Source organism: Chenopodium album, chromosome 1 (assembly GCF_948465745.1).
Source record: "Chenopodium album chromosome 1, dcCheAlbu1.1, whole genome shotgun sequence".
NCBI lineage: Eukaryota > Viridiplantae > Streptophyta > Magnoliopsida > Caryophyllales > Amaranthaceae > Chenopodium > Chenopodium album.
This window is the reverse complement of record NC_137834.1, coordinates 80,493,509-80,517,080: the sequence shown is the minus strand read 5'-3', so window position 1 is coordinate 80,517,080 and position 23,572 is coordinate 80,493,509. Positions and strand designations below refer to the sequence as shown.

The 23,572-nt window shown below is 34.7% G+C and overlaps 5 protein-coding genes across 5 annotated transcripts; 4 read left to right on the top strand and 1 right to left on the bottom strand.

Annotated features, from left to right (window-relative positions):
* The first annotated feature begins 750 nt into the window (after positions 1–750).
* Positions 751–2,592, top strand: LOC145636455 (uncharacterized). The gene has a single exon (XM_081688032.1). The coding sequence runs from the start codon at positions 751–753 to the stop codon at positions 2,590–2,592; it is 1,842 nt and encodes a 613-aa protein (XP_081544158.1).
* Positions 2,593–3,941: 1,349 nt separating this feature from the next.
* LOC145636450 (uncharacterized) lies at positions 3,942–5,911 on the top strand. The gene has a single exon (XM_081688019.1). The coding sequence runs from the start codon at positions 3,942–3,944 to the stop codon at positions 5,868–5,870; it is 1,929 nt and encodes a 642-aa protein (XP_081544145.1). The 3' UTR covers positions 5,871–5,911.
* Positions 5,912–6,860: 949 nt separating this feature from the next.
* On the top strand, positions 6,861–9,311 carry LOC145611319 (putative phospholipid hydroperoxide glutathione peroxidase). Its single transcript, XM_081666667.1, has 6 exons — positions 6,861–7,028; positions 7,777–7,853; positions 7,959–8,020; positions 8,118–8,233; positions 9,027–9,194; positions 9,276–9,311. Exons 1-6 carry the CDS (start codon positions 6,972–6,974, stop codon positions 9,309–9,311), a joined length of 516 nt encoding a protein of 171 aa, XP_081522793.1. The 5' UTR covers positions 6,861–6,971.
* A 3,458-nt stretch (positions 9,312–12,769) lies between these two features.
* On the top strand, positions 12,770–15,325 carry LOC145611230 (F-box/FBD/LRR-repeat protein At1g13570-like). The gene is made up of 4 exons (XM_081666571.1): positions 12,770–12,958; positions 13,431–14,280; positions 14,361–14,519; positions 14,618–15,325. Exons 2-4 carry the CDS (start codon positions 13,465–13,467, stop codon positions 14,909–14,911), a joined length of 1,269 nt encoding a protein of 422 aa, XP_081522697.1. The 5' UTR covers positions 12,770–12,958; positions 13,431–13,464; the 3' UTR covers positions 14,912–15,325.
* A 3,238-nt stretch (positions 15,326–18,563) lies between these two features.
* Positions 18,564–22,560, bottom strand: LOC145558418 (protein CLAVATA3 INSENSITIVE RECEPTOR KINASE 5-like). Its single transcript, XM_081619658.1, has 11 exons — positions 22,140–22,560; positions 21,918–22,050; positions 21,654–21,725; positions 21,396–21,539; positions 21,151–21,222; positions 21,008–21,067; positions 20,795–20,892; positions 20,510–20,662; positions 20,071–20,412; positions 19,427–19,806; positions 18,564–19,345 (listed from the first exon to the last, which is right to left on the bottom strand). Exons 1-11 carry the CDS (start codon positions 22,243–22,245, stop codon positions 19,025–19,027), a joined length of 1,881 nt encoding a protein of 626 aa, XP_081475784.1. The 5' UTR covers positions 22,246–22,560; the 3' UTR covers positions 18,564–19,024.
* Positions 22,561–23,572: the final 1,012 nt, after the last annotated feature.

Here is a 23,572-nt window from a genome sequence, read left to right as displayed (position 1 = left end):
ATTGAAGGTTATCATATGTAATTAGGTGCGAATTTAGCAAATTTTGCATCCCAGTGTGCCATTTAATTGCATACTTTGATAGTGATAGAATATATATATATATATATATGTTATATGGTTACAATATATTACTCTGTATTAATTAAGTATGACCTTGATATATTATACAGGAGCTTCTACCTACAGAAAAGGTGTCACGTGCCTTATTTTCTTGGAAGCGGAGATGGGTATAAGTTAATCATATGGTGTTACCACAATGAGGGTTTTCAACAACACTCGAAGAATACTAGGTATATTGGAATTTTATTTGAAATTTTTGGGTGCACTAGAAAATTTATTTTTAAACTGTATGATTCAATTACTTGAAATATTCGAATTTATAAAAAAAACAGATTGGATATTCTAAATTCCAGATGAATTTATTTGACTAGATGACGGCCCATTTTGCCGAGATAGAATTTCAATTTGTTTCTCTTGTCGAAATATCAAAAAATTTCAAAGAATCCATCTAGAAGCAATTAAGCAATACATAAACACCCCCTTGTATAGTTGTATACAGTATATAAAAATAAAATCTGAGAATAGAATCATACTCAACTAGTAGTAATCTATTCCCTTTGTGTTACTTCCATTTGCCCAACTTAACAACCCACGTTCTAACCTTCACTATAATTAGATGCATAATCTCTCCATAAAACGCATCAAATTCATTGCTAGAACTAAACTTCATCAATTCTTCACACGTTAATCATGTTGAATGACATTAATTTTCTTCCAATAATATACATTGTACTCTTGGTTAACTCAAATTTTTACCAATTAGTAGAATCTTGTCATGCTATTGACAAAGAAGCATTGCTTGATTTCAAGCATAGAATCACTTATGATCCATCAAAGCTCCTCGGCTCATGGCTCACAACCACGGACTGCTGCACCGCGTGGGAGGGCATTGCTTGTGACCCTTCCAACGGACGAGTAATAAACATTTCTCGCCCTAGCGCCATGGAAACCTTCATGTCAGGTACACTCTCCCCTTTCCTAGGCAACCTCACCTACCTTCAAGTCCTTGACCTTAGCGACCTTAGCGAGTTAAGTGGTCCGATACCACCTCAACTAGGTAAGTTGTCTCATTTAACCATTCTTTTCTTAAACAATAATAAGCTAAATGGTTCACTACCCTCTTCTTTTAGTTACCTTCATAAGGTAAAAAAGCTCTGTTTAAGCCGAAATAGCCTCTCTGGCACCCTTCCTTACTCTGTCTTTCAATCATGGACTTCGATTTTGGAAATAGATCTTTCAGAGAATCAATTTTTTGGCCCAATACCATCTTCGATTTCAAACATGAATTCACTAACTAATCTTGCACTTCAATACAACAAACTCTCTGGTAGAATTCCCTACAAGATTGGCAAACTAAAGAGTGTAACAAAGCTATTGTTAACATCGAATCGTATCACTGGAAGTATACCTCATTCAATAGGTAAACTCTCCCAATTACAAGATTTATCCCTTAACCTAAACAGACTTATTGGACCGATCCCATCTTCAATAGGACAGCTTGCATCTTTGCTAATATTAGATCTTAGTGACAATAAATTGACCGGTGTTTTACCAGATTCCCTAGGCAATCTTTCGAAATGTTTTTATATGAACATACAGAACAATATGATCACAGGTTATCTACCACCAAGTCTAGGCAATCTAGTGAGCCTTGAGCAACTAGATTTGTCGAAAAATCAACTAGGAGGTCCAATTCCTCATGAACTTACTAAGATTAAAGATTATTTGTCAGTACTAAATTTGTCATACAATCCACTTTCTTTAGGGAAAATACCTAGCTGGATGTCGAAGCTTAATAATCTTAGTTATCTAATGTTAGCCAAGACGGGGCTCAAAGGCGAGCTACCCTCGTGGTTATCATCCTCACTATTAGTCCATCTCGATTTGTCGAGTAATGAACTCACAGGGAGATTGCCTACATGGATAGGCAACATGAGTGATTTGTGGTACCTTAACATATCTTATAACAAATTCTACTCTACCATTCCAAATGAATTCAAGAATCTGGTATCACTCACAGATCTCGATCTTCACTCAAACAACTTCTCAGGTCCCCTGGATTTTATTTTTGACAAGAACGTCGATGGACCACTAGGACATTACAACTCCATCGATGTTTCTAGGAACAAGTTCACAGGTCCTATCGACAAAAATGTTGGAAACAAGCTCGCCGTGAACACGATAAGTTCATTGATTTTGTCAAATAATCCATTGGGAGGACGGATACCCAAGTCCATAGGGAACTTGACCCAATTGCGAATGTTGGAGATGGTGCGCGACAAGCTTTCAGGGACGATCCCAGAGGAGATTAGTAATGCTGATACTTTGAGGATTATTAAACTTTCGAGGAATTACTTGACCGGAATGATTCCAAAGAAGGTGATTAATTTAGAGTGGTTAGAAGAGTTTAAAGTCATAAGAAATAAACTGAGTGGCGAAATTCCAGCACATAAGGCTAATTTCTCTGCTTCGGCATTTTTTGGTAATCCTGGTCTTTGTGGTGTGCCACTTCCTGCTTGTAAGCAAGTTTAGTTATTATGATTCATAGTTACAAGTTGATTACGTTTTGTTTTTGATACTTCTTACTATGTGTTATTATGAAATTGTAACTGTGTGATTGTAACAGGCTAAATTGAACTTTAATGACATGAATTATTGTTAATTTGCCTAATACATATTCCACAACTACTATTTTTATCCTACACTATTTTTAGTCTAAAATTGTCGATGTCCCGCTATCATATCAAATTCAGGGAATTTATTAAGTTGCTCGTCAAAACACATATGACCATCTTACTTTCTCCGTTTTTTATTATTGCACCATACAAGTTGGGCACAATCATTTTGATAGTGAGAAAAAGGAAGAGATAGAAAGGTAAAAATACAAAAATGTCTATATGATGTTATGATAAAGTAAATAATAAGTGTGAAAAAGTAAGGGTAATTAAACGGGCTAGATTGAATACTTTATCTATTACAATACTAGTAGCGACTAGGATTTAAATACAAACTAATCAATACTTTGTATAAAACTAGTTGCTAATATAGGCAATTATTGACCAATATTTGTACTACTACGTACTATAGTTATTGTAATCCACCAATCCTTTCACGTGGAATGGGAGAGAAATCCGTAAATTGTACTGCTCTCAGTCTTATCACACTCCATCAAATATATAATGCAGAGATTAGTAAGTCAATTCAAAGGCAGATCAGATTAGTAAGCTTAATAATACCGACCATAATTCAATTCAAAGGCTTATTAATGAAAAATAAAATGTAATTATAATTTATAGTGGCACCTAGTTATCCACATACTTCGTACATTACAACTTTCTCAGCTCTTTCAAGTCATGGGTTTGACCCAACATGATCCCATTTATTCAGTAGGTTGAGTTGGGGTTGGACTTTCAAACCCGAATCTGATAATATAACCCCTTTGATTGTTTTTTTGCTAGCTAGGCTACTATTAATATTAAATAAATGGTCAAGTGACCCGTTTTATAAACAAGCTAAGTTGACTTCTATTATATTGAGTATATTGACAACTTGTTTACTAAACTATTCTAATTAAGATCGAGGACATTCAAATTGTAAACACTAAGCTTACACGAATTATTACCTTTGACATGATCGAGGGGTGATGGTGACCCAACACTTATAAAATCCTGGATCCGTCATTGCACGTGCCAACTCTAGAAGTAGTAACACTTGTACTATTCTATTCAACGGGCACGTGGTTTTCATTCTTAGTTATTGGTTACTTCAATCCCATCCTTCTCCTCTTGTAATAACCAATTTCCTAGTTTATAAATAGATGCCTCATCTCTCCCTAAACACATCATATATTCAATGCTAAAAACCTACATTATTTCTCAATAATGAAATTCATCATAAACTTTCTTCCTCTCATTTACACCATACTCTTGATTAACACATACTATCCCCAATCAGTAGAATCCTGCCATGCCATAGACAAAGAAGCATTGCTTAACTTCAAGCACAAAATAACCCATGACCCATCACAACTCCTCCGTACATGGCTACCCAACACGGACTGCTGCACCGTGTGGGAGGGCGTCGATTGCAACCCCGTTAACGGCCGAGTAGTAAACGTGTCCCGCCCCGGAGTCCAATCAGGAGATGACTTCATATTAGACACCTCCATGTCAGGTACACTCTCCCCTTTCCTAGGTAACCTCACCTATCTTCAACTCCTTGACCTTAGCAACCTTGAGGAATTAACTGGTCCTATTCCACCTCAACTAGGTAAATTATCTCATTTAACCAATATTTTCTTAAACACTAATAAACTAAATGGTTCACTACCCTCTTCTCTAAGTGGCCTTATTAAGCTAAAAAAGCTCTATCTTAGTCAAAACCGCCTATCCGGGATCATTCCCAACTCTGTTTTTCAATCATTGAAATCGATTTCAGAGTTGGATCTTTCAGAAAACCAATTTTCAGGGACAATACCATCTTCAGTTGTTGACTTGATTTCATTAACTAGTCTTACACTACATGATAACAAACTCTCTGGTAAGATACCTTTCGAAATTGGTAAACTAAAGAGTCTTAAAAGTTTGCATTTGTCACTTAATCGTATTAGTGGAAGCATACCTGATTCAACAGGTAAACTCTCCAAATTACAAGATTTGTCCCTTAGCCATAACAAACTCACTGGACCAATCCCGTCTTCAATGGGCAAACTTGTTTCATTGCAAGCATTAAGCCTTAGTAACAACAGATTAACTGGTGTTTTACCGAGTTCAATTGGTAATCTTCCAAAAATCCAATATATTTCCTTAGAAAATAATATGATTACAGGCAATCTACCACCAAGTCTAGGGAATCTTACTACATTAATCACCATGGTTTTTTCGAATAACCAGTTTGTAGGCCAAATACCGCGAAATTTTGGCAATCTAAAGAGCCTCATGAGCTTAGATTTGTCGAAAAATCAACTTATAGGACCAATCCCTCGTGAACTTACTAAAGTTAAAGATTTACAAGTACTTAATCTTTCATATAATCCACTTGGTCTAGTCAAAATTCCAAGTTGGTTGTCCGAGTTAAATCTGTTTTGGCTAATGTTGGCGAAGACAGGGATAAAAGGCGAGTTACCTCGCTGGTTTTCTTCATCATCCATAGGTTATCTCGATTTATCGAATAATAAGCTCACAGGGAAGTTGCCTACATGGATAGGAAACATGAGCGAGTTGTGGTTCCTAAATATATCTTATAATGAGTTCTACTCAACCATTCCAAAAGAATTCAAGAATCTTTCATTACTTTCAGACCTTGATCTTCACTCAAACAAGTTCTCAGGCCCCTTGGATTATATTTTCGATAAGAATGTGGATGAACCACGAGGGCATTACAACTCTATCGACGTGTCTAGCAACATGTTCACGGGTCCTATTGATAAAAATGTTGGTAACAAGTTGGCCATGGACTCGATCACTTCATTGATCTTGTCAAATAATCCATTGGGAGGACGGATACCCAAATCGATTGGGAACTTGACACGATTGGAAGTGCTGGAAATGGTGCGCAACCGGTTTACAGGGACAATCCCTGAAGAAATTGGTAATGCTAAGGAACTTAAGACAATAAAATTGTCTAGGAATTATTTGAGTGGAAATATTCCAAAGAATGTGATAAATTTGGAAAATTTGACAGTATTTGAAGTTATAAGAAATAAACTGAGTGGTAAAATTCCAGTACATAAGGCTAAATTTCCTGCTGCTGCATTTTTTGGTAATCCTGGTCTTTGTGGTGCTCCACTCCCTCCTTGTAAGCATTCATAAGTATAGCTCATCATTAAATCTAGTTATTATGTATACTATAAAGTTTATTTTGCTTCATTTTTATTAAATTCTAGTTTCAATTTATAGTTGTATTATTTGTGATGTATTAATTAAGTAAATTTGTTGTGCAAACTTTTTAGTGCATCTTCTTTTTATTCTAATTTGTGAATTTTTGCAGCTGTTATTATACTTTAATCTCTATATATAGTATAAGCTTGGTGACTCTTATTCAAACCTTAGAAACCATTGCAAAATAAAAAATTTGAAATTGGAGGTGATCCTGAGATTGATTCTCATCACTCACCCTTATGAAACTCTAAACACCAAATAAAAAATTTGAAACTTTCGCACAGAAAGTAATGCATTTAAATAAACTGAGTATGTATATATGTTCTTCTAATCTATCTTTTTCAATACAATACATATTCTTTTAGTTGTTTAATAAAAATGAACGTGTTATATATAGGTTTGAACTACATGTTTGAGTTTGGACGTGATGATTAGACATGTTCTTCGTTGCTTTTAGGGTTCATGTTCATTCAGTTTAATTCTTATGCTCTTATAAGGTTTACTCCCATTTGTTAATGTCTTTATTATGCTCTTTGAATCCAGTCTTTACATTCATCGGTTATAAAGTGAGCATTATGCACCTGGGTGTACGAAACAATAATACTTACAAAACCAATACATAATGTGACAAGGACGATGAAATATGGTTGAGTTATAATTAATTGGAAATTATTTGCTTTGTGCAATTGTACATCCAATTGTGCTTACATGAATTCACATCTTTCCTCAAGTAGCTTTATGTTATCTACAAATTCTCTACCTTTGCTTAGGATAATTATAGCCTAGACTTTTCTATATTTGCATATATATATACTGTTAGATTTGTCATAGGTAGTTCATATTTTACAACACATTTTATCTAGATTTTCTGTACATTTCCATTTATATTGTGTCAATTGTTTCATATATAATCAATTATCTTCGATGTCAAAGCCAAGTCATTTAGAGATCTTCACTAATATAGATAATTTGTCGATCATTTGGGTGTATTAATCATTCCCCCTTTTCTCAAGTTCTAGATCACAACCATCGATGGCAACTTATTACTCTTATGCTCAACCCAGATCAGTCCACGAATTTATTGTCAAAGTTAGTTTTTCTTTTTGATTATTCTTTAATTGTACTTTTGTTTCTTATATTCTACAAAACTTTCAATTTTGTTGTGATTATTAATAAAGTAATTGATTTTATTTTTTTTAATGTTGGTTTGTAGGGTTGATACATGTACTCCCTCTGTTTCAATTTGTTAGTCTCATATACTATTTTGGGCGTTTCAAAAAGATCTACACATATTGAATATATTTCACTTTTTAACTTAGTTTTTATTTCCTATTTTATACATCCTAACTCCGTTACAGGTTATGTGCAACGATTAGACATTTTCCTCTCTGCTTTATGTTAAATCGTTACACATAACATGTAACGGAGGTAGTATTAAATTCTGATTGGTTAAATTAATTGATTGTGAATTTTTTACCTGACTCTAAGTAAAGAAATTACTCCCTTGATTTATGCAATTAAAGCTAATGCTTTCTAAAAAAAAATCAAAATTTTAAATAAGGCAAAACTATTTATGAATTGTTTTTTTTTTTTACTTTAATGTTAGATTCAAATATTCTCCTTTTCTTATTTTATGTGATTGATTGCATATGGGATTATCATATTGAAACGAAGAGAGTATATGTTTTGGATTTCTTATACTACATAGAGTCGCGGCTATTATTCGGCTATTATTGTTAGTTTGTTACATTGCAGAATGCAGAATGAACGTATTTTGATATAGTGCCTATAAAATATCGGACTTAGTTTGATCAACATATTAATTGTTAATATGCAGGATGCAAGTGGTAAAGATGTTAATCTTAGCATTTACAAAGGGAAGGTATTGTTGATTATTAACGTTGCATCACTATGGTACGTATGATATGGCGTGAACTATCATTTTAAGGCGTACATTTCTTTTGTTGGCACTACCATTTGTGCTAAACTCAGCTCACTCCATTTCTGTTTTGGGTGCAGTGGTCTTACCAAAAAAAACTACACTTACTTGACACAATTGTATGATAAATACAAGGACCTAGGTAGCTTAGCTTCTTTGTTCTATGTTCTTCCTTTTGTTTTTGTTCGCTCTGTTATACGGAAGGTTAGACGACTTATGAATGTGCTGAATTGCTGCAGGATTTGAGATCTTGGCATTTCCAAGTAACCAGTTTAAGCAAGAGCCAGGAACTAATGAGGAGATCGTGGAGTTTGCGTGCACGAAATACAAAGCTGAATTCCCCATTTTTGACAAGGTGTTTTGCTTGTTTGATCATTTACAAACCACCATAATACTCCATTTGATCATATGTTAGTACCTTCATAAATTTGAGTGTTAGAGGACTAACTCAACCAAAATCTTAAACTAATGGTTAAGGTTTAGAAATATGTTTTATACTTTATCACTTCCCCTCACATGAAAGGCCCTTTAGGCTTGAAATGTGAATGCAGCACAGACCCTCCCATACCCGGTGCGAAATAATTCCACTTTAAAGGAGGGGTGGTTGAGATTCGGGCCCGTGACCTCTATATCACGTTGACTCTGATACCATGTTAGAGGATCAACTCAACCAAAAGATTAAGCTAATGGTTGAGGCACAGGAATATGTTTTATACTCTATCATTGAGAAGTGTGGTCCGGATAAAATGTGAAACCTATTACTCTCTTCATGTTTTAATAAGTGTTATAATTTGACTTTTTTCATTATTCACATGATATTGTTTTGACTTGATTAATTTACTAATATATAAAAATAACAAATGTTATTGTATAATACATTGTTAAATTCGTTATAATGTATACTTTCATAATATTTATTTTCCTATAATTTTACTACCTTATAATTAGATAAATTAATGGTCAAAGTCGTATCTTGACATCCGTGTTTGGTCAAAATGTAACTCTTATAAAAAAAAAAAAAACACGGAGAGAGTGATACAATCAAGAGTATTAGGGACTATTCGACAAAACTAGTTGTAGTTGTTGGTTGTTAGGGAGTAGCATTTATGACTTAATTTGTTTAACATTTTGGCTTCTTTTTTTTCTAGATTGAAGTGAATGGTAGTAATGCTGCCCCAATATTTAAGTACTTGAAATCAACCAAAAGGGGGTTTATGGGAGATAGAATAAAGTGGAATTTTACCAAGTTTGTAGTTGATAAACATGGTAACGTTGTTGATCGCATCTCACCATTTACTCCCCTAAAGATCGTCGAGGTAAAAACTTAAGCTTCACTCGTTATGATACCAAGAAACAATTTGGGTAATTTAATTGATCTTTTTTCGACCGTTTTGCAGAAGGACTTGAAGAAACTGCTGGGCGTCCCTAAATAAGGAGGCATCTTGACCAAGACATATGATACTTATGAATCAGACTGACTTCATGTTCCTATCTCGTTTCTATTGCTATCAAGATATAACATATAACCAAAAAAAAAAAAATTTATTTCAATGTTTTTTGTTTTTATTTTGAAATATATAACCAAAATTTGGTTGTTTCATATGTGGCACTCTATAATCTATATGAATACATCATGTATTATGTGTGGGTGACCATATCATATGACCGTTTGTGAAAAACCGGAGTATTCTCAAATTATACTGACAAAGTAACTCATTATTATACCTAATGAATGTTAACCCTTAAATAATACGAAGTATAGTAACCCTAGCTGTAATACCCCTTATGATTGCTTTAAAAGGATTAGATATACTACTCATATATCAACAAGGTGCATCTTCCTTTTAGGAAGCTCATTTGCTAAGATAGTCCACAGTTAAGCGTGCTTGGTTGGGAGTAGTTTTGGGATGGGTGACCTCCTGGGAAGTTTTCCTGGGGCGCGCATGAGTAAGGACAGTTGTATTGTTGGCCCTTGATGCGCATTTCATTGCAATAGGCCCCTCCCTAATTTGTTTGGGGTTAGGGTGACCATGGCGTCCCCATGGCGGTTTGCCACATAAAAGTTACTCCCCTTTATATTAATTCTGCTGAGGGCCTAAGGGGATACCAGTGGCGGTTTCAGGAATTTGCCCTTGTAAGTATGGGCTCTCGAAGTTATCAAGCATAAGATAGTTTTGTTAACTAATATACTACCTCCAATCCGTTTCTGAAAATTCGACTCACTTAATATTCATGGAGTAAAAATAAAAATAACTTTAACCACATTTAGTGACTTATTATAAAATTAGCATATGTGATCTTATAATCATAATAGATTTCCCTTATTATAAAATTTTCAAATATCAACTTTTTATAATTTTCACTTATACATAGCCGAAGATATTCATGGTCAAACATGTTCATTGGATATCGCGCAAATGCAAAGTGAGCCGAACTTTTAGAAATGAAGGGAGTACATTGAAAAATATTATATATAATAATTGTACAAAATATAAGTATGATGGTAATATATATTCTAAGTATATGGCCTGGTTTGATTTTATTGAAAAGAAAAATATAATACACAGTAATAAAAATCAAATGAAGCAACAAAGAAATTATAGAAATTAACAAGCTATTGTGTTAAATGTCAAGGGGGAAAAAACAGATGAACAAAAAGTATGATTGTGAGAAAAAAAAAAAAAAAAAAAAAAAAAAAAAAAAAAAGAGCAAAATAAACACAATTTCTTATATATGCAATGGTTGGCCACACGGTGTGACCAACAATTTTAGGGGTTACTTGGTAAGTATTAAAAGGGTCATTTTATCAGTATTATAGGGATTACTCAGTCGTATTACAAAGGTTGTTTGGTCAATATTATAAGGGTTACTTTGTTCTAGTCTTTTATAAATGGTCACACGGTGTGGCCAATCATACACAAGACTTGCTGCAAAATAAAAGAGGTTTAAAATCTGATGAAGTAAAATTCTATCACGTGAAATGCTTGACCACTAAACCACGGATAAGTTTAACAATATAAAGCAATTGCATGATTATTCAACTTAGATTTTTCCCGCTCTTAATTACGAATTTCCCCCAAATCCATGCTGAACCCATACTGAAACCGTCACTGGGCAATACCTTCCATTGTTGAATGAAATTGTAAAGATAAATTTTTGGCTCGATGGTCAAATGTTAACAACTTAACACAGTTGTAAATACTACCTCCGTTACACGTTAAGTGCAACAAAGGGGGTTGCACATTTCCCAAGAAAAAAAATGAAAAAGCTAATCAACAAAAGTATGGGCATGTGATTATTGGATAATTAACTAATTAAAAAGCTCCATCCCATCATCACTACCACCTACTGCACCACCAGTCCACCACTACCTGCGTACACCACCCACAACAATCACCATAGAAACCAGCATACCAACCACCAAAAACCACCGAAATCACCATACCAACAACCGAAACCACCATACCAACAAAGCAAAACCACCATACCAGCATACTAACCTACCCGAAACCTGTCATTACCACCCTCTCGCCACCACCAAGATCCGAAATCCACCCCACCTAACTCGCATCCACACCGCGAAGCTACCCCACACCCACCCTGTAACCACCACCACACCTTTCCTCTGGAATCGTTCCATCTTTCACCATTTTTGCTCTAGATCTAAGTTTTCAAGCTCAATCTCAAATTCTCTTTTTTGGGTTTCAATTTATGGTGACAGCTTTACATGTGAAGAGAAGATGGCAACACTCTAACAAGGGGGAGATGGGGCAACGACTCTGACGAGGAGGGGCAGCGGTGGTGGTGGTGCGGTGGTTGTGATAGAAGAGAGAAAAAGAAGAGAGAGAAAAAGTGGTGGTCTTGGTGGTGGATGTGGTGGTGAGTAAGGAGAGAGAATGTGGGTTTGGAATTTAATAAGTGATGAATTAATTTTGGTTGATTAGTTAATAACATATGATTTGATGTGTTTATTAAAGTTAAGTAAGGGTAGGTTTGTAATTTAAAACAAAAAAATTTACTAAAAGAGGAAAGTTTTCATTTGTTGCAGATAATATGTAGCTTCCCTTTTTGGAAAATGTTGCACTTAACGTGTAACGGAGGTAGTACAAGATTTATATACTTTTATGCCTCTTAAATGATGCAGCTTGTGATTGCCTTACCCAATGCTAAATTTACACTTAAAAGGAATGGTGGATAAGATTTAAACTCGCGACCTAGCTTTTTGTCACTTTACCTCTTGATATCTTATTAGAAAATCAACTCAACTAAAAAGTTAAGCTAATGGTTAAAGTCTAAGATTAATTTATATACATTATACTTAATGATCAAATATATCATACTTGGATCTTGTTTTGACATAATATTTTAAAACAAATTTTATTATGTAAAATTAACAAAAATTATAGATGATTATAAATTATAGATAATTATTGAAAATTGTAATTTATTTAAACAAATAAAACAATACAAGTAATCTAAATTATTTACAAGGTATCCACTACGTCACCTAACTTGAATCCCATCTGAAGACCCAAATTGACATCATTACGTCACCCCCCGCATATTCATTTAAGATATTGTTTTCTTATGGTTTTTTTTGTATCAATAGTATCCACAGGGTAATAAATAAAAAGGATCAAAGAGGTGGAGGTGTTAAAAACTGACTCGATATATCCAATTTGATCTAATCTTTAAGAATTAAAGAAAAAAAACCAAATAAACAAACTCATTTAAATTATGTAGATACAGTAATTTAACACGACTCATCTTTAGTAGCAACTCAACCCGACATTATCAATTCCGATCCAAGTACCCAATTTGACACATTTAAAATGAAATACTCTAAACATTTGGACTTTTGGAGTTTAGCTAAGGTAAAAAACTTCTCAATTTGATTTGGTTAGGGGGAACTTCAACTTCTTCCGACATAACGCCACCTTCCACCGATAGTGTTTCAAGTTTCAACTCATCAAAGTTTCTCAAACCATCATCCTTTTTTTCTTGCATTGCCTTTTTGACGAATTTTCTGCAGAAACATTCAAATCGATTTCGTACCAATATCTCACCCAGTTGTTTTTCGGTGAGTTCTTACTTCGTTGATTATAGTTTGTATCTACTTCTCTTATTTTACAATTTAATTGATTATAGTTTGTTTGGTTCTATGCTTTAAGATTTGAATGCTGTTTTGCTGCATTTTTTGTCTCCTGATTTTAACTATTAATCTGGGTATTTGAATCAATTAATGGGTCGAATTTTCCATTTATAAGGATGTGAAATATGTGAAAATATTCTAAATTTCTAATTGGGTTTCTGGGGTTTAATTCCGAATTACAAAATTAATTAAATTGGCAATTTTTATTATTATTTCAATTTTAATTGAATTCTATGGCCCAATTTTGAATTTTTATATTGGGGTTTTCTTCAATTTGGTGACAAGGGTTTTTGTCAAGATTACTTTTTGACCCCAACTATTGATTTTTCACATGTTTCCTTTGATTTTATGATCATAAGTATTTGATTTCTGATAAAATTTCTTAATGTATTTGTGATAGGTGATCTTGTCATATTGTTGAATTTGTGTGATAAATGGATGATGAAACAGCTCCAGATTTACTTAGTGATCTGCCACTTAGCATAATTGAGATTATCCTTTGCTTACTGCCTATTAGAGATGCTGTTAGAATGAGCACATTGTCAACTAAATGGAGGTATAGATGGGCAAACCTTCCACAGCTTAATTTCTGTGACAAATGTGTCAGTCCTGTTCCGGACAAGTCGGTAGTGGAAAACAAGCTTATAAAGTTTATTACCCATGCCCTTTTCCTCCACAAAGGCCCCATTCATAAGTTTAAGATTTGTACTTCGATCCTGCAAAGTTGCCCTGATATTGATCAGTGGCTACTTTTCCTCTCGAGGAATGATGTTAGAGAGCTCACCCTTGAATTGAGTGATGGTGAGTGGTTCAGGGTGCCAACTTGTCTGTTTTCTTTCAAGAAATTGACTCTTTTGGAGCTTTGTCGATGTGAATTGGATCCTCCGCCTGGTTTTAGAGGGTTTCTATGCTTGCATACCTTGACACTCAATCAAGTTTTGGTGACACCTGAAGCAATAGAAAGCCTAATTACTAGCTGTCCTCTACTTGAGAGTTTAACATTGTCATACTATGATGGTTTGGACTTGAATGTCAATGCCTCTAATCTTAAGTACTTGCACCTAGAAGGTGAATTCAAAGATTTATGCCTCGAAAATACCCCAATGCTGGAAGAAGTTTCTATCTCTTTGTATATGAACACAGATGAAATTCAGGAGCATTTTGAGCAACTTTCAGGTTGCAATTTCGTCCAGTTTCTTGGTGGTGTACCCAATCTCAAAAGGCTAGCTGGACATGTCTACTTTACGAAGGTAACATGAGTATATGACCTTGTATACCTCAGGAGTATGACTATGCTGCATCCTTATTTTGTTTTGATTATTTTTTCCAGTATTTAAGCATAGGCATTGAGCAGTGGACACCATCACTGACTTATAGCCATCTAAAGATCATTGAATTAAACCAAGTAAGTTTTGAGGACATGAAAGAGTTACTGGTTGTTCTTCGCTTGATTACAAACTCCCCAAACTTGCAGGAGCTTCAGATCTCTGTAAGTCATGATGAAGTGCATTAGTTCAGAATTATCTGCACTTATGATTTCTGTTACGTATGTTGAATCTGTGTACTCTTCTCCTGTTTTGTGCTTAGGGTTCATCAAACACAAATGTCATACTGGAAGCACCTAACTTAGACTTTTGGGAGACTGAATGTCCTCCAGATTGCACTTTCAGACAGTTGAAAACCGTGAAGATGACAGATATGTATGGAGTGCCTCATGAGATGGAATTGATAAAATTTTTACTGGGGAACTCTCCAGCTCTTGAAAAGATGAGTATAGTGCCCTGTATATATGTTACAGAGTTAAAAGTGGATATGCTGGTAGAATTAGTAAGACTGCGACGAGCCTCTCCTCTGGCTGAAATTCAGTTTATCCAAGAATGAATATTGTGCATTTTTATAATGCATTCCCTCAGAATATAAGGTACACCATGAAGCCAATTTAATTCATTCCCTCACAATAAAAAAAAATTCCATGAAACCATTCTTTTTCAAAACGACATGTATGAAATTCTCTGCATTGCATGTAAATTTATATGAAAATGCAAACTGTGGATGAATAATTTCTCCCAAAAAAATTTAAGTTTGAATGTGCATCATTTCTGATTACAGTAATCTGATATACTGTAAATCCGTAGACTATGTAACTGCAAAGATTGAATTATCATGGGAAAATTGAGGTTGATTTGCATTTTTGCTCAATCCATAATAATATCTTATTAATCGTGTTCGAGTTGTTTTAGAAGTTACTGACTTTCAAAGTTCTCAGACCTTGATTGTACTACCCCCATTTTTAACTAATGGTTGCGGTTTGTTATTTTGGCTGTTCAAAATAATGGTTACACTTACTCATTATCTTATTATTTCTTTCTTAACTTTTCCCAACTTACTTCATACGAAAGTATTATACGGAGGAATTCTTTTTCTTACAATATCCCCCCATTATACATTGTTTTTCCTTCATTTTCATATATTATGCCCCCTTTTGTTCACTGCTATCCTGTTGGGTCGACCTGAAAATTACCATGTTTTGGGCAGATTTTTTGAGCTGGGCACATTTTTATAAATAATTGGGCTTTTGCAAGCCTAAATGTAAATATTGGTTAAATTTCCAGCCCAGCCTAAAAGCCTGCTCTATCTGGTCCAAATTTTTTGGACTACTCAGCAAGTCCAATGTATTGGCCCAAATTGGCCTTTATATGCCAAAAGTTGATCATTGATGTAACTCGGCTCGACGGCTCGAGATTCCTCAAGTAGAGGAGCGTAACCATTATTTTGAAACGTAGGATAAACAAGCAATTGAGTGTGATGTGTGAAGCCTGAAGCCTTCTTAACATATTGTATACTGTAGGCCCATCTTAAATTCTTTAACAGTTGCACACCATGAAAGGTTAAACACTTCAAGAAGTGGATCCCTAAACACCACCCAAACTTGTCATTGTCTTAACTTTTTGCCATCTTGCCCACCCTTCTCTTTGTTCTCTTACAACATTCTCCTCTTTGCTAACCAACAACCATTGCATCCACCACCACAATAGCCACCACTTGTCCGGCAACATGACAACCTCACCGACGATGAGAATCTTCCTTGACAATGTACAGATGAATTATCGACTTTAACAAATTTTAAATTTTTTATTTTTGAAAAAGATCACCAGAGACTGACCAAAGCATTCGGAAAATATTTCACCAACTCACCAGTCACCACCTAAGCAAAACTGTCCAGAGAGGATCCCTCATGCCCATACTTAGGTTAATGCTGGATCCCCGAACTCTCTCAGTCTCTCCCCTTAATTAATGGGTTTTGAAGTCTTGGGGGAGGGCCATTGCCGGTGCCGGTGTTGACACTAGTATGTAGGCTCCACCACTTGAGCTCATGAAATCAATTGCATTAAGGAGATGTATCTCTGATCTGAGCTCATTTATCAAGCATGCTAATGAAAATTGGATTGCCAACTATTTTGCTATGTTGTAGAACCAATGTTTATGCTTTTTTCTGGGAGGGGTGCACGTAAACCCCAAGAGCAAATACAAATCGTACACATACCCTTAGGGCCTGTTCTAATAGACTGAAATCAGTTGAACTGAACTGAACTGAATATTTTACAAGAGAAGGAAATTAGGAGCGGAACTGAACTGAGCTGAGCTGAGCTGAATTGAAATGAACTGAAAATAAACGTATGAGAACAGGCTCTTAGTTTTAACCATTAGGCTGAGGGCCTGTTCTCCTACGTTGAAATTCAGTTCAGTTCCTAATTTCCTTCTCTTATAAAATATTCAGCTCAGTTCAATTCAGTTTAGTTCAGTTCAGTTCAGCTGAGTTCAGTCAATGAGAACAGGCCCTAAGACCTCTTTGGTTAATTGGTTATGTGTTGTAGCATGAGCTCACATGTCAGTAGAGTGATTTCTAAGGATCAAGTTAAACATCTTATTAAATGGGCGAGGACGCGAGATGTAGGACTGCCTTATTTCTTGCAGGTGCGGCTTGTTTGTGAGATGGATCATTTTTTATGTATGTTTTGGTTTAAACCAGCTTCATCATACTCCGTAGTAGCAATTAGTATATGATACTCCTGGAGTACCTAATATTGTACTACCTAATATTGTACTCCAGGCCCAACCTAAATTAATGGGCTAAAACCCAACTAAAAGAAGCGCATGCGAAATTTTATTTTACGAAATAACAAATAAAGTAAATAAAATAACTTAAATTGTATATAAGAAAGATAGACTCAAAATGTCAAAATCAAACCATTTTATTTATCTCTCCACTCACTTTTCTTTTTTCTCTCTCAGTTTGAAATTACAGTTTCTCCAATTGAAATGGAGTGAAAAATCTTCAATTGCATATATTGAAGACAAAATTCCTACTCAGATCAAGCAAGCCCAAAACTAACATAAATTAATACTTGAAGTAAGTTTTTAAATAATTGTAAATTATTTTGCTAATTAGCTTTGAATTTGTGATAATTTTTGTATTTTTTAAAATTTAATATGCAATTAATACATGGAGATATGATGTAGTAGATGAAAATGAAAAAGGAGATAAACAAATTTCGCTTCTACATTTTGATTTTTGGCTACTGTTATCTCAAGATAATATTACTGTTCTTTAGATCTTATGTTATTTTGTGTTTAATTTGTGTTATTTTAGTCTTTGAAAGTAGTGGTGGGGAATGTTATTTTGTAATTTAAATGAAATTATTTTACTTAAAACCTAATGTTATTTTGCTTCTTAGGCTTCTGTTATTCAATTGCGTTCTTGTGTTATTTTGTTAAAACCATGTGTTATTTTACAGTCACCATATGTTATTTTGATAAATATAATTATGTTACTAAATTTTTCGTGCCTACAATTGTGTTACTTTGTATATAATCTTATGTTATTCTTTCAATATTTTTATGTTATTCTGTATATTTAGTTTTATTCTACTGCTTTTGTTTGATTGTCTTCTTCGCACTTATCTCCTTCTTTAATCTGCCATCATTAATGGCATTCCAATATGCTTTTTGAGTTTCTCTCTCCTTTTTTTTTCCCCCTTTCCCCATCTTAATTGACTGATTTAGGGTATTATAATCCTTAATTTTTATCAAATTTTCTCTCTTCTGTTCTCGTTTGGGGATATCTTTTTTTTTTTTTAACAATTGTGAAGTTTTAATCGCGGAGTACCGTGAGCATTGTACTCCGGGAGTACAATAGAAATTGCGCCGTAGTAGTTTTACATGGTTTGGCGTCGAAAATATTGTCATGTTAAATAACCTTGTTCAGCCCAATCTATAATCATTGTTAAATCTCTAGTGAAACATTATGCTAAGTTGTCATTAAGTTCAACTACAATCTTTAGTAAATCAGCAATGTATAACAATTTGTCTCTTTGCTGAGTACCAAACTAACCAGGCAAAGTGGCTCTTGTGCATGTTCTTTGAATTCACACTGAAATTTCGGAGTAACCTTTGTTGAGTCTAATCTATAGTCATTGTCGATCATTTGGAAACAGCAAAATTTCAAAAGATGCCCAAACATGAGACAATCAAGTCACGATCAATCTGGCAGTTTCTTCATTAAAGGAAGGCTACGCGAATACGAATATATCAATATATTATACACTCTTCTTTAAGATATGGCTGGGAAATTACACCTTTCAAAATGCCACTCTATATATGCTTACAAGTCTAGGATATCATAAATTGTAAGGTGAAAAAAACAGGAACCCTTTTTCACATTGCACTATTCTAATGAACTTAATGCACTTTTTAACAAAGATTCTTCATGCAATCAAGAAAGTGGGTCACCTGAATTCCTCGTTGTATTATGTTTCTGGATTCTGATTCTGTACAATACCAAGTTATAGACAGACTCTGCTGAGCTTCACTAACTGATTTACGATGATGCTCAAGAAAACCAGATCGTCTGATTCATTCCACGATCTTGTTGAATTAACCCGATCTCTAACTCTATGCAAAATATATAGTAGTTCTCTGATTGGAAAAGGACTATCATCTAGGTCCAGAGAGTTCCATTGCTTGAACAAGCAATGAAGAATCGTCAGTGAGGTCAGAGTACCGCTCTGATGAGGAGAACTCGTTGCCTCTGCTCCTCGTGGAATCAGCTCTTTGAGAAGCTTCCCATTTCTCTGCAAGACCATCTCCCTCGAGCATCCTTACCACTTCTGACATCCTTGGTCTCTGGTTAGGGAGGAATTGAGTACATAGAAGAGCTACTTGGACTATTTCGTCAAGCTCAATCCTGTCATACTCATTCTTCAAGTCCTTGTCTATCATAATCTCTAGCTTCTTTTCTTGGTGAATCTTCTTCACCTGCAAATACATTCAAAATTTAGAGGAAAATCATTTTTAAAAAAGGAATTGTACTAATTTCCTTAAATTAAATTTGCTTACCCAATCTAACATAACTCCTTTCTGGTTTGCTGCTTTTCCAAAATCTAGTGCCCTCTGACCAGTTATTAACTCTAGGAGCAGGATTCCAAATCCAAAGACATCTGTTTTTTCTGAAGATTGTCCAGTAGAGAGGTATTCTGGAGCTATATGACCCACGGTGCCCCGAACAGCTGTAGTGACATGTGAATCCCGGTGGTCCAATAGCTTTGCCAAACCAAAATCTCCGACAATGGCCTCACAGCAATCGTCCAGCAAGATATTAGCTGCCTTAACATCCCTGTGTATTATCTTAGGATCACATTGCTCATGAAGGTACAGTAGTCCCCTAGCTGCCCCTAATGCAATTCGTTTTCTAGTACCCCAGTCTAGAGCTGGCTTTGCTGCATGGTCAATTGTTGTGAATAGACAAAATTAGCATATTCCCAAACATTGACAGGAGTGAAGATAATGCAATTTTGTTTGCACCAGAACATAAAATGAAAGATTAAAGATTCGTTCTTTGCATCTGAATTTTCCTTGATGTATCTTAGTTGTATGTATATGTTGTACAGTAATATATTGAGATTAGGTAGTCCTTGTTGGAATTAATGTAAGCTTAATATCTAAGGTGAAAAGAAAGCAAGACTATGCGTAACGCCCTTTACCTTTAAGACGAGAAGCGACACTTCCATTCGACATGTAAGGGTAGACCAAAAGCCTCTCTGTGGAGGTCATACAAAAGCCATTTAGGCGTAAAAGATTCCTGTGCACAGCCAAACTGATCATCTCAACTTCAGTCTGAAATTGAATCTCCCCACCAATGGCATTGCCATCCTTGAGCCTCTTAACCGCAACAATAGTACCATCTGAAAGGTGTCCTTTGTACACAATTCCAAAACCACCCTTCCCAATTATGTTTTTGGTACTGAAGTTGTTTGTTGCACTTTGAAGTTCCCTAAAATGGAATCTCTTCAAGTTTCCAAGGCAAACATTTTCATGATTTCGATCTGTAATGATAAAATTTGTATCGTGGTTTTAGAGATGAATTCTCCAAGATTACATATGTACTTAATTGACTTGTAATATAATCGCGTCTTTTATTACCTTTGACATCGAAGAACATCTGTCGGTTGTGTTTGTACCGCCACCATAAGATGAAACCAAACCCACATATCAGAAGGCAAGTGCTAGCTAAACTTGAACCTAAGGCCAGGGCAAGCTTAGCATGACCTTTAGATTTTTGAGCCGCCTGAGGACCTTCATAACAAGAAAATTCCTTACTAACTTTCTCACAGTTGCTTTCATTACTATAATTATTTCAAGGAATTTTTTAAAAAAATATTAGAGTTAAGAAATTATTTAGCAACAAATCAAGAAATTAGTACTCACTAGCTGAATTGTTCACATTGAAAGATAGAGGTAACTGAGCAATTCCATAGCAATCTTTCTCGCTCGCTGTGGCACAAATTTGAGGATTTCCTACAACACTATTACAGAATTATGGATTAATGAATGATAAATGTAATTAATTTGAATTAATCACAAAACTCCCAAGGAGGCAAAATAGATAGTATAAATTAATCACTGTAATGTCATTCTCACCTGAATGTTTTTGCTTGGAATCTAGGCACAGGACCACTCAAATTATTGTAGGACAAATCTCTAGAACATCCAAAAACAATAAGTTAGCTTAGCTTACAAAAAAAATCATGAATTCATGATTAAAGAAGGAGAAAGAAACATACAGGAATGTAAGCTGGCTCATGTCAGCTAAAGATAGGGGAATTTCTCCTGAGAGACTGTTGTTGTTCAACCTCCTGTTCACAAAAATGAAGCAGATTACCATAAGTTTACAAGCCATTATGGTACGTATAACCCCTCTATCCGGAATCAATAATCACGCAAATAGTGTAATTTGAACTACTAACACGACAACTAAATCCCGACGAATAGAGTAGGTGCAACTAAATATGTAATGTTGATCACATACAAGTAATGGAGGATCTTCAAATGGGAAAGAGAAGAGGGGATTCTTCCTCTGAAGTGATTATCAGAAATATCAAGTGTTTGAAGCTTTGACAACTTTCCAATCTCAGTAGGAATATGTCCAGATATATTGTTATTCTGCAGAAGCCTGTCAAAATTAATGAACAAAGAATGAAAATTTAATTTAGTCCATCATTATTTTATGACATGAATAAAAATGTCCTATGTTTTTCTCTCTCATAATTAATGCTTCACCACTTACACAGTCTGGAGATTTGTCAAGTTCCCAATACTTGGTGAGAGTGTCCCATATAAGCCCTGACTTGGTATACCCCTGTTTGTTACACAATCAATATCATATTAACACTAGATAATGATAATCTCCCATTGGTATTGGTACGGAATTAATTACTGTTATACCGTCCACATAAACTCGGGAGCACAAAGCGTGTTTTTTAAGGTTAAGGCTAATTCAAAAACCCGTTTTTCGGGTTAGTAAGAGAAGTAGAAAGGGAAAGATGCTTACAAACTAACAACTCTGTCTTCAGAAGAACAAGAAACCATAGCCCAACTGCATGGATCAACTGCATTTCTATCCCAATTATCAAGAACACCGTGTGGGTCCCTCAAAGAGTCCTTAATATCCATCAAAGCTTGAACTAAACCAAAATTACAAACACATTAAACCCATCAGTACATGATTAAGAACACTAATTACTCAACTAATCACATTAAATTCCATGATTACCTTCATAATTAACTCCATCAGGAGTAAGTAGAGCAACAGAGGAATTGCAGAAGAAGAAAAAGGCAATAAAACCCAGAAAAAATTGCCTCATTTTAAACAATTTCATTGAGGCAATACGTCGAATACCTGATATACAGGTACCCAAAATGAAATAAACCCAGAAAATTAGAAAAACCCAGTTGAGATTGAGAGCAGGTGGAAAGTAGTTTGAGGTAAAAAATTCAATTTAGTGTAAAAATAGAAAGGTGAATGAGAGTGCAAATTCAGAGTGTTGATGGTTTCCAGAAATACAAAGAGTGTGCAAATTTCTGACAATGTGACACACCATGTCAGGAGGACCCAAAGGCAAAAAGAGGCTTTGGTGTGTGAGAGAGAGAAAAGGAGATGAGAAAGATGGCCAAAGTGTGAGAAAGAACCAACATGCCTGCCACTGTCTTTCCAAAGCTATTGAAAGGAATAATTATTTAACAATACAATAATGCTCGTGGTGGGAATGTTCGGGATTGAATTCCGTCTACATCACTGTCTTTTGTTGTTTTAATTATGGAGCAATAAAAATAAATATAATTATATGAGAATTACCGTATTTAGCAACACTATAAAATCTATAATACTCGTAATGTGAATATTTAGGATTAAATCTAGTCTACATCAAGTTATCAGTGTTTACGGATCATTATTGTCTTTTATGACTGTTTTGAAAAGCAAATATATACAATCGATTCATCGAAGAACAATCTAACCAATACAATAATGCACGTGTTGTGGATGCTTGGGAAGATCGGGGAACTTTCGAATTAGGTCAGGTTGAGTCGGTTGTAACATAATCCATATCTAGCTAAGATCAAATTTCGTCTACATCAGATTATCACTATTATGTAACTCTTGCTAAAAGCGAACATAAACAATGCAAAAATAATGATACCATCAAAACCTACTATTGTAAAAAAAAAAATTATTAATGGAATTGAAAAAGTGGTAAGAGTATGGGTAGAGATTAGAAAAGGTAAGTTCCTTCAATCATGCGTTTGGTTTATATTCTTAGAAAAGGGTGACGTTAGAAATATTCCTGTTGTATAGTTATTTGGAAGTTCTTCTGATTAAAGCTAAATATTGATGCCGTAGCTATCTGTAAACCACTCTTTTGAGGTTAGTTTTATGTGAGTGATGCCCTTGCACCGAATTTGTTACAGGGTTGGTGTTGTCTCTTCTTAGATGTTGTATGCTAGACAGTATTTTGGTGTGATAAATCAATTTCTCGAATTGACCATTGTCGTTTTTGTGTTTTCCTAACTTATTAAGGATGTAGCGTATTTTAATTTAAAACTCCATCTTTAAAGATAGATAAGAATTGTTCTTAAGTGATTGAGTATATAAATTAATTCTATTCTAAAAGCATTAATATACATCCGCACTTTATCAAAGACATTTCA

Coding starts and splice junctions, on each gene's coding strand:
- LOC145636450 (XM_081688019.1), top strand. CDS start 3,942: ATGAAATTCATCATAAACTTTCTTCCTCTCATTTACACCATACTCTTG.
- LOC145636455 (XM_081688032.1), top strand. CDS start 751: ATGTTGAATGACATTAATTTTCTTCCAATAATATACATTGTACTCTTG.
- LOC145611230 (XM_081666571.1), top strand. CDS start 13,465: ATGGATGATGAAACAGCTCCAGATTTACTTAGTGATCTGCCACTTAGC. Junction 14,281..14,360: donor GACATGTCTACTTTACGAAG/GTAACATGAGTA, acceptor TATTTTTTCCAG/TATTTAAGCATAGGCATTGA. Junction 14,520..14,617: donor TGCAGGAGCTTCAGATCTCT/GTAAGTCATGAT, acceptor TTTTGTGCTTAG/GGTTCATCAAACACAAATGT.
- LOC145611319 (XM_081666667.1), top strand. CDS start 6,972: ATGGCAACTTATTACTCTTATGCTCAACCCAGATCAGTCCACGAATTT. Junction 7,854..7,958: donor ATTAACGTTGCATCACTATG/GTACGTATGATA, acceptor TTTTGGGTGCAG/TGGTCTTACCAAAAAAAACT. Junction 8,234..9,026: donor AATTCCCCATTTTTGACAAG/GTGTTTTGCTTG, acceptor TTTTTTTTCTAG/ATTGAAGTGAATGGTAGTAA.
- LOC145558418 (XM_081619658.1), bottom strand. CDS start 22,245: ATGAAATTGTTTAAAATGAGGCAATTTTTTCTGGGTTTTATTGCCTTT. Junction 22,051..22,139: donor TGATGGAGTTAATTATGAAG/GTAATCATGGAA, acceptor ATTTTGGTTTAG/TTCAAGCTTTGATGGATATT. Junction 20,413..20,509: donor GATGTTCTTCGATGTCAAAG/GTAATAAAAGAC, acceptor TTATCATTACAG/ATCGAAATCATGAAAATGTT.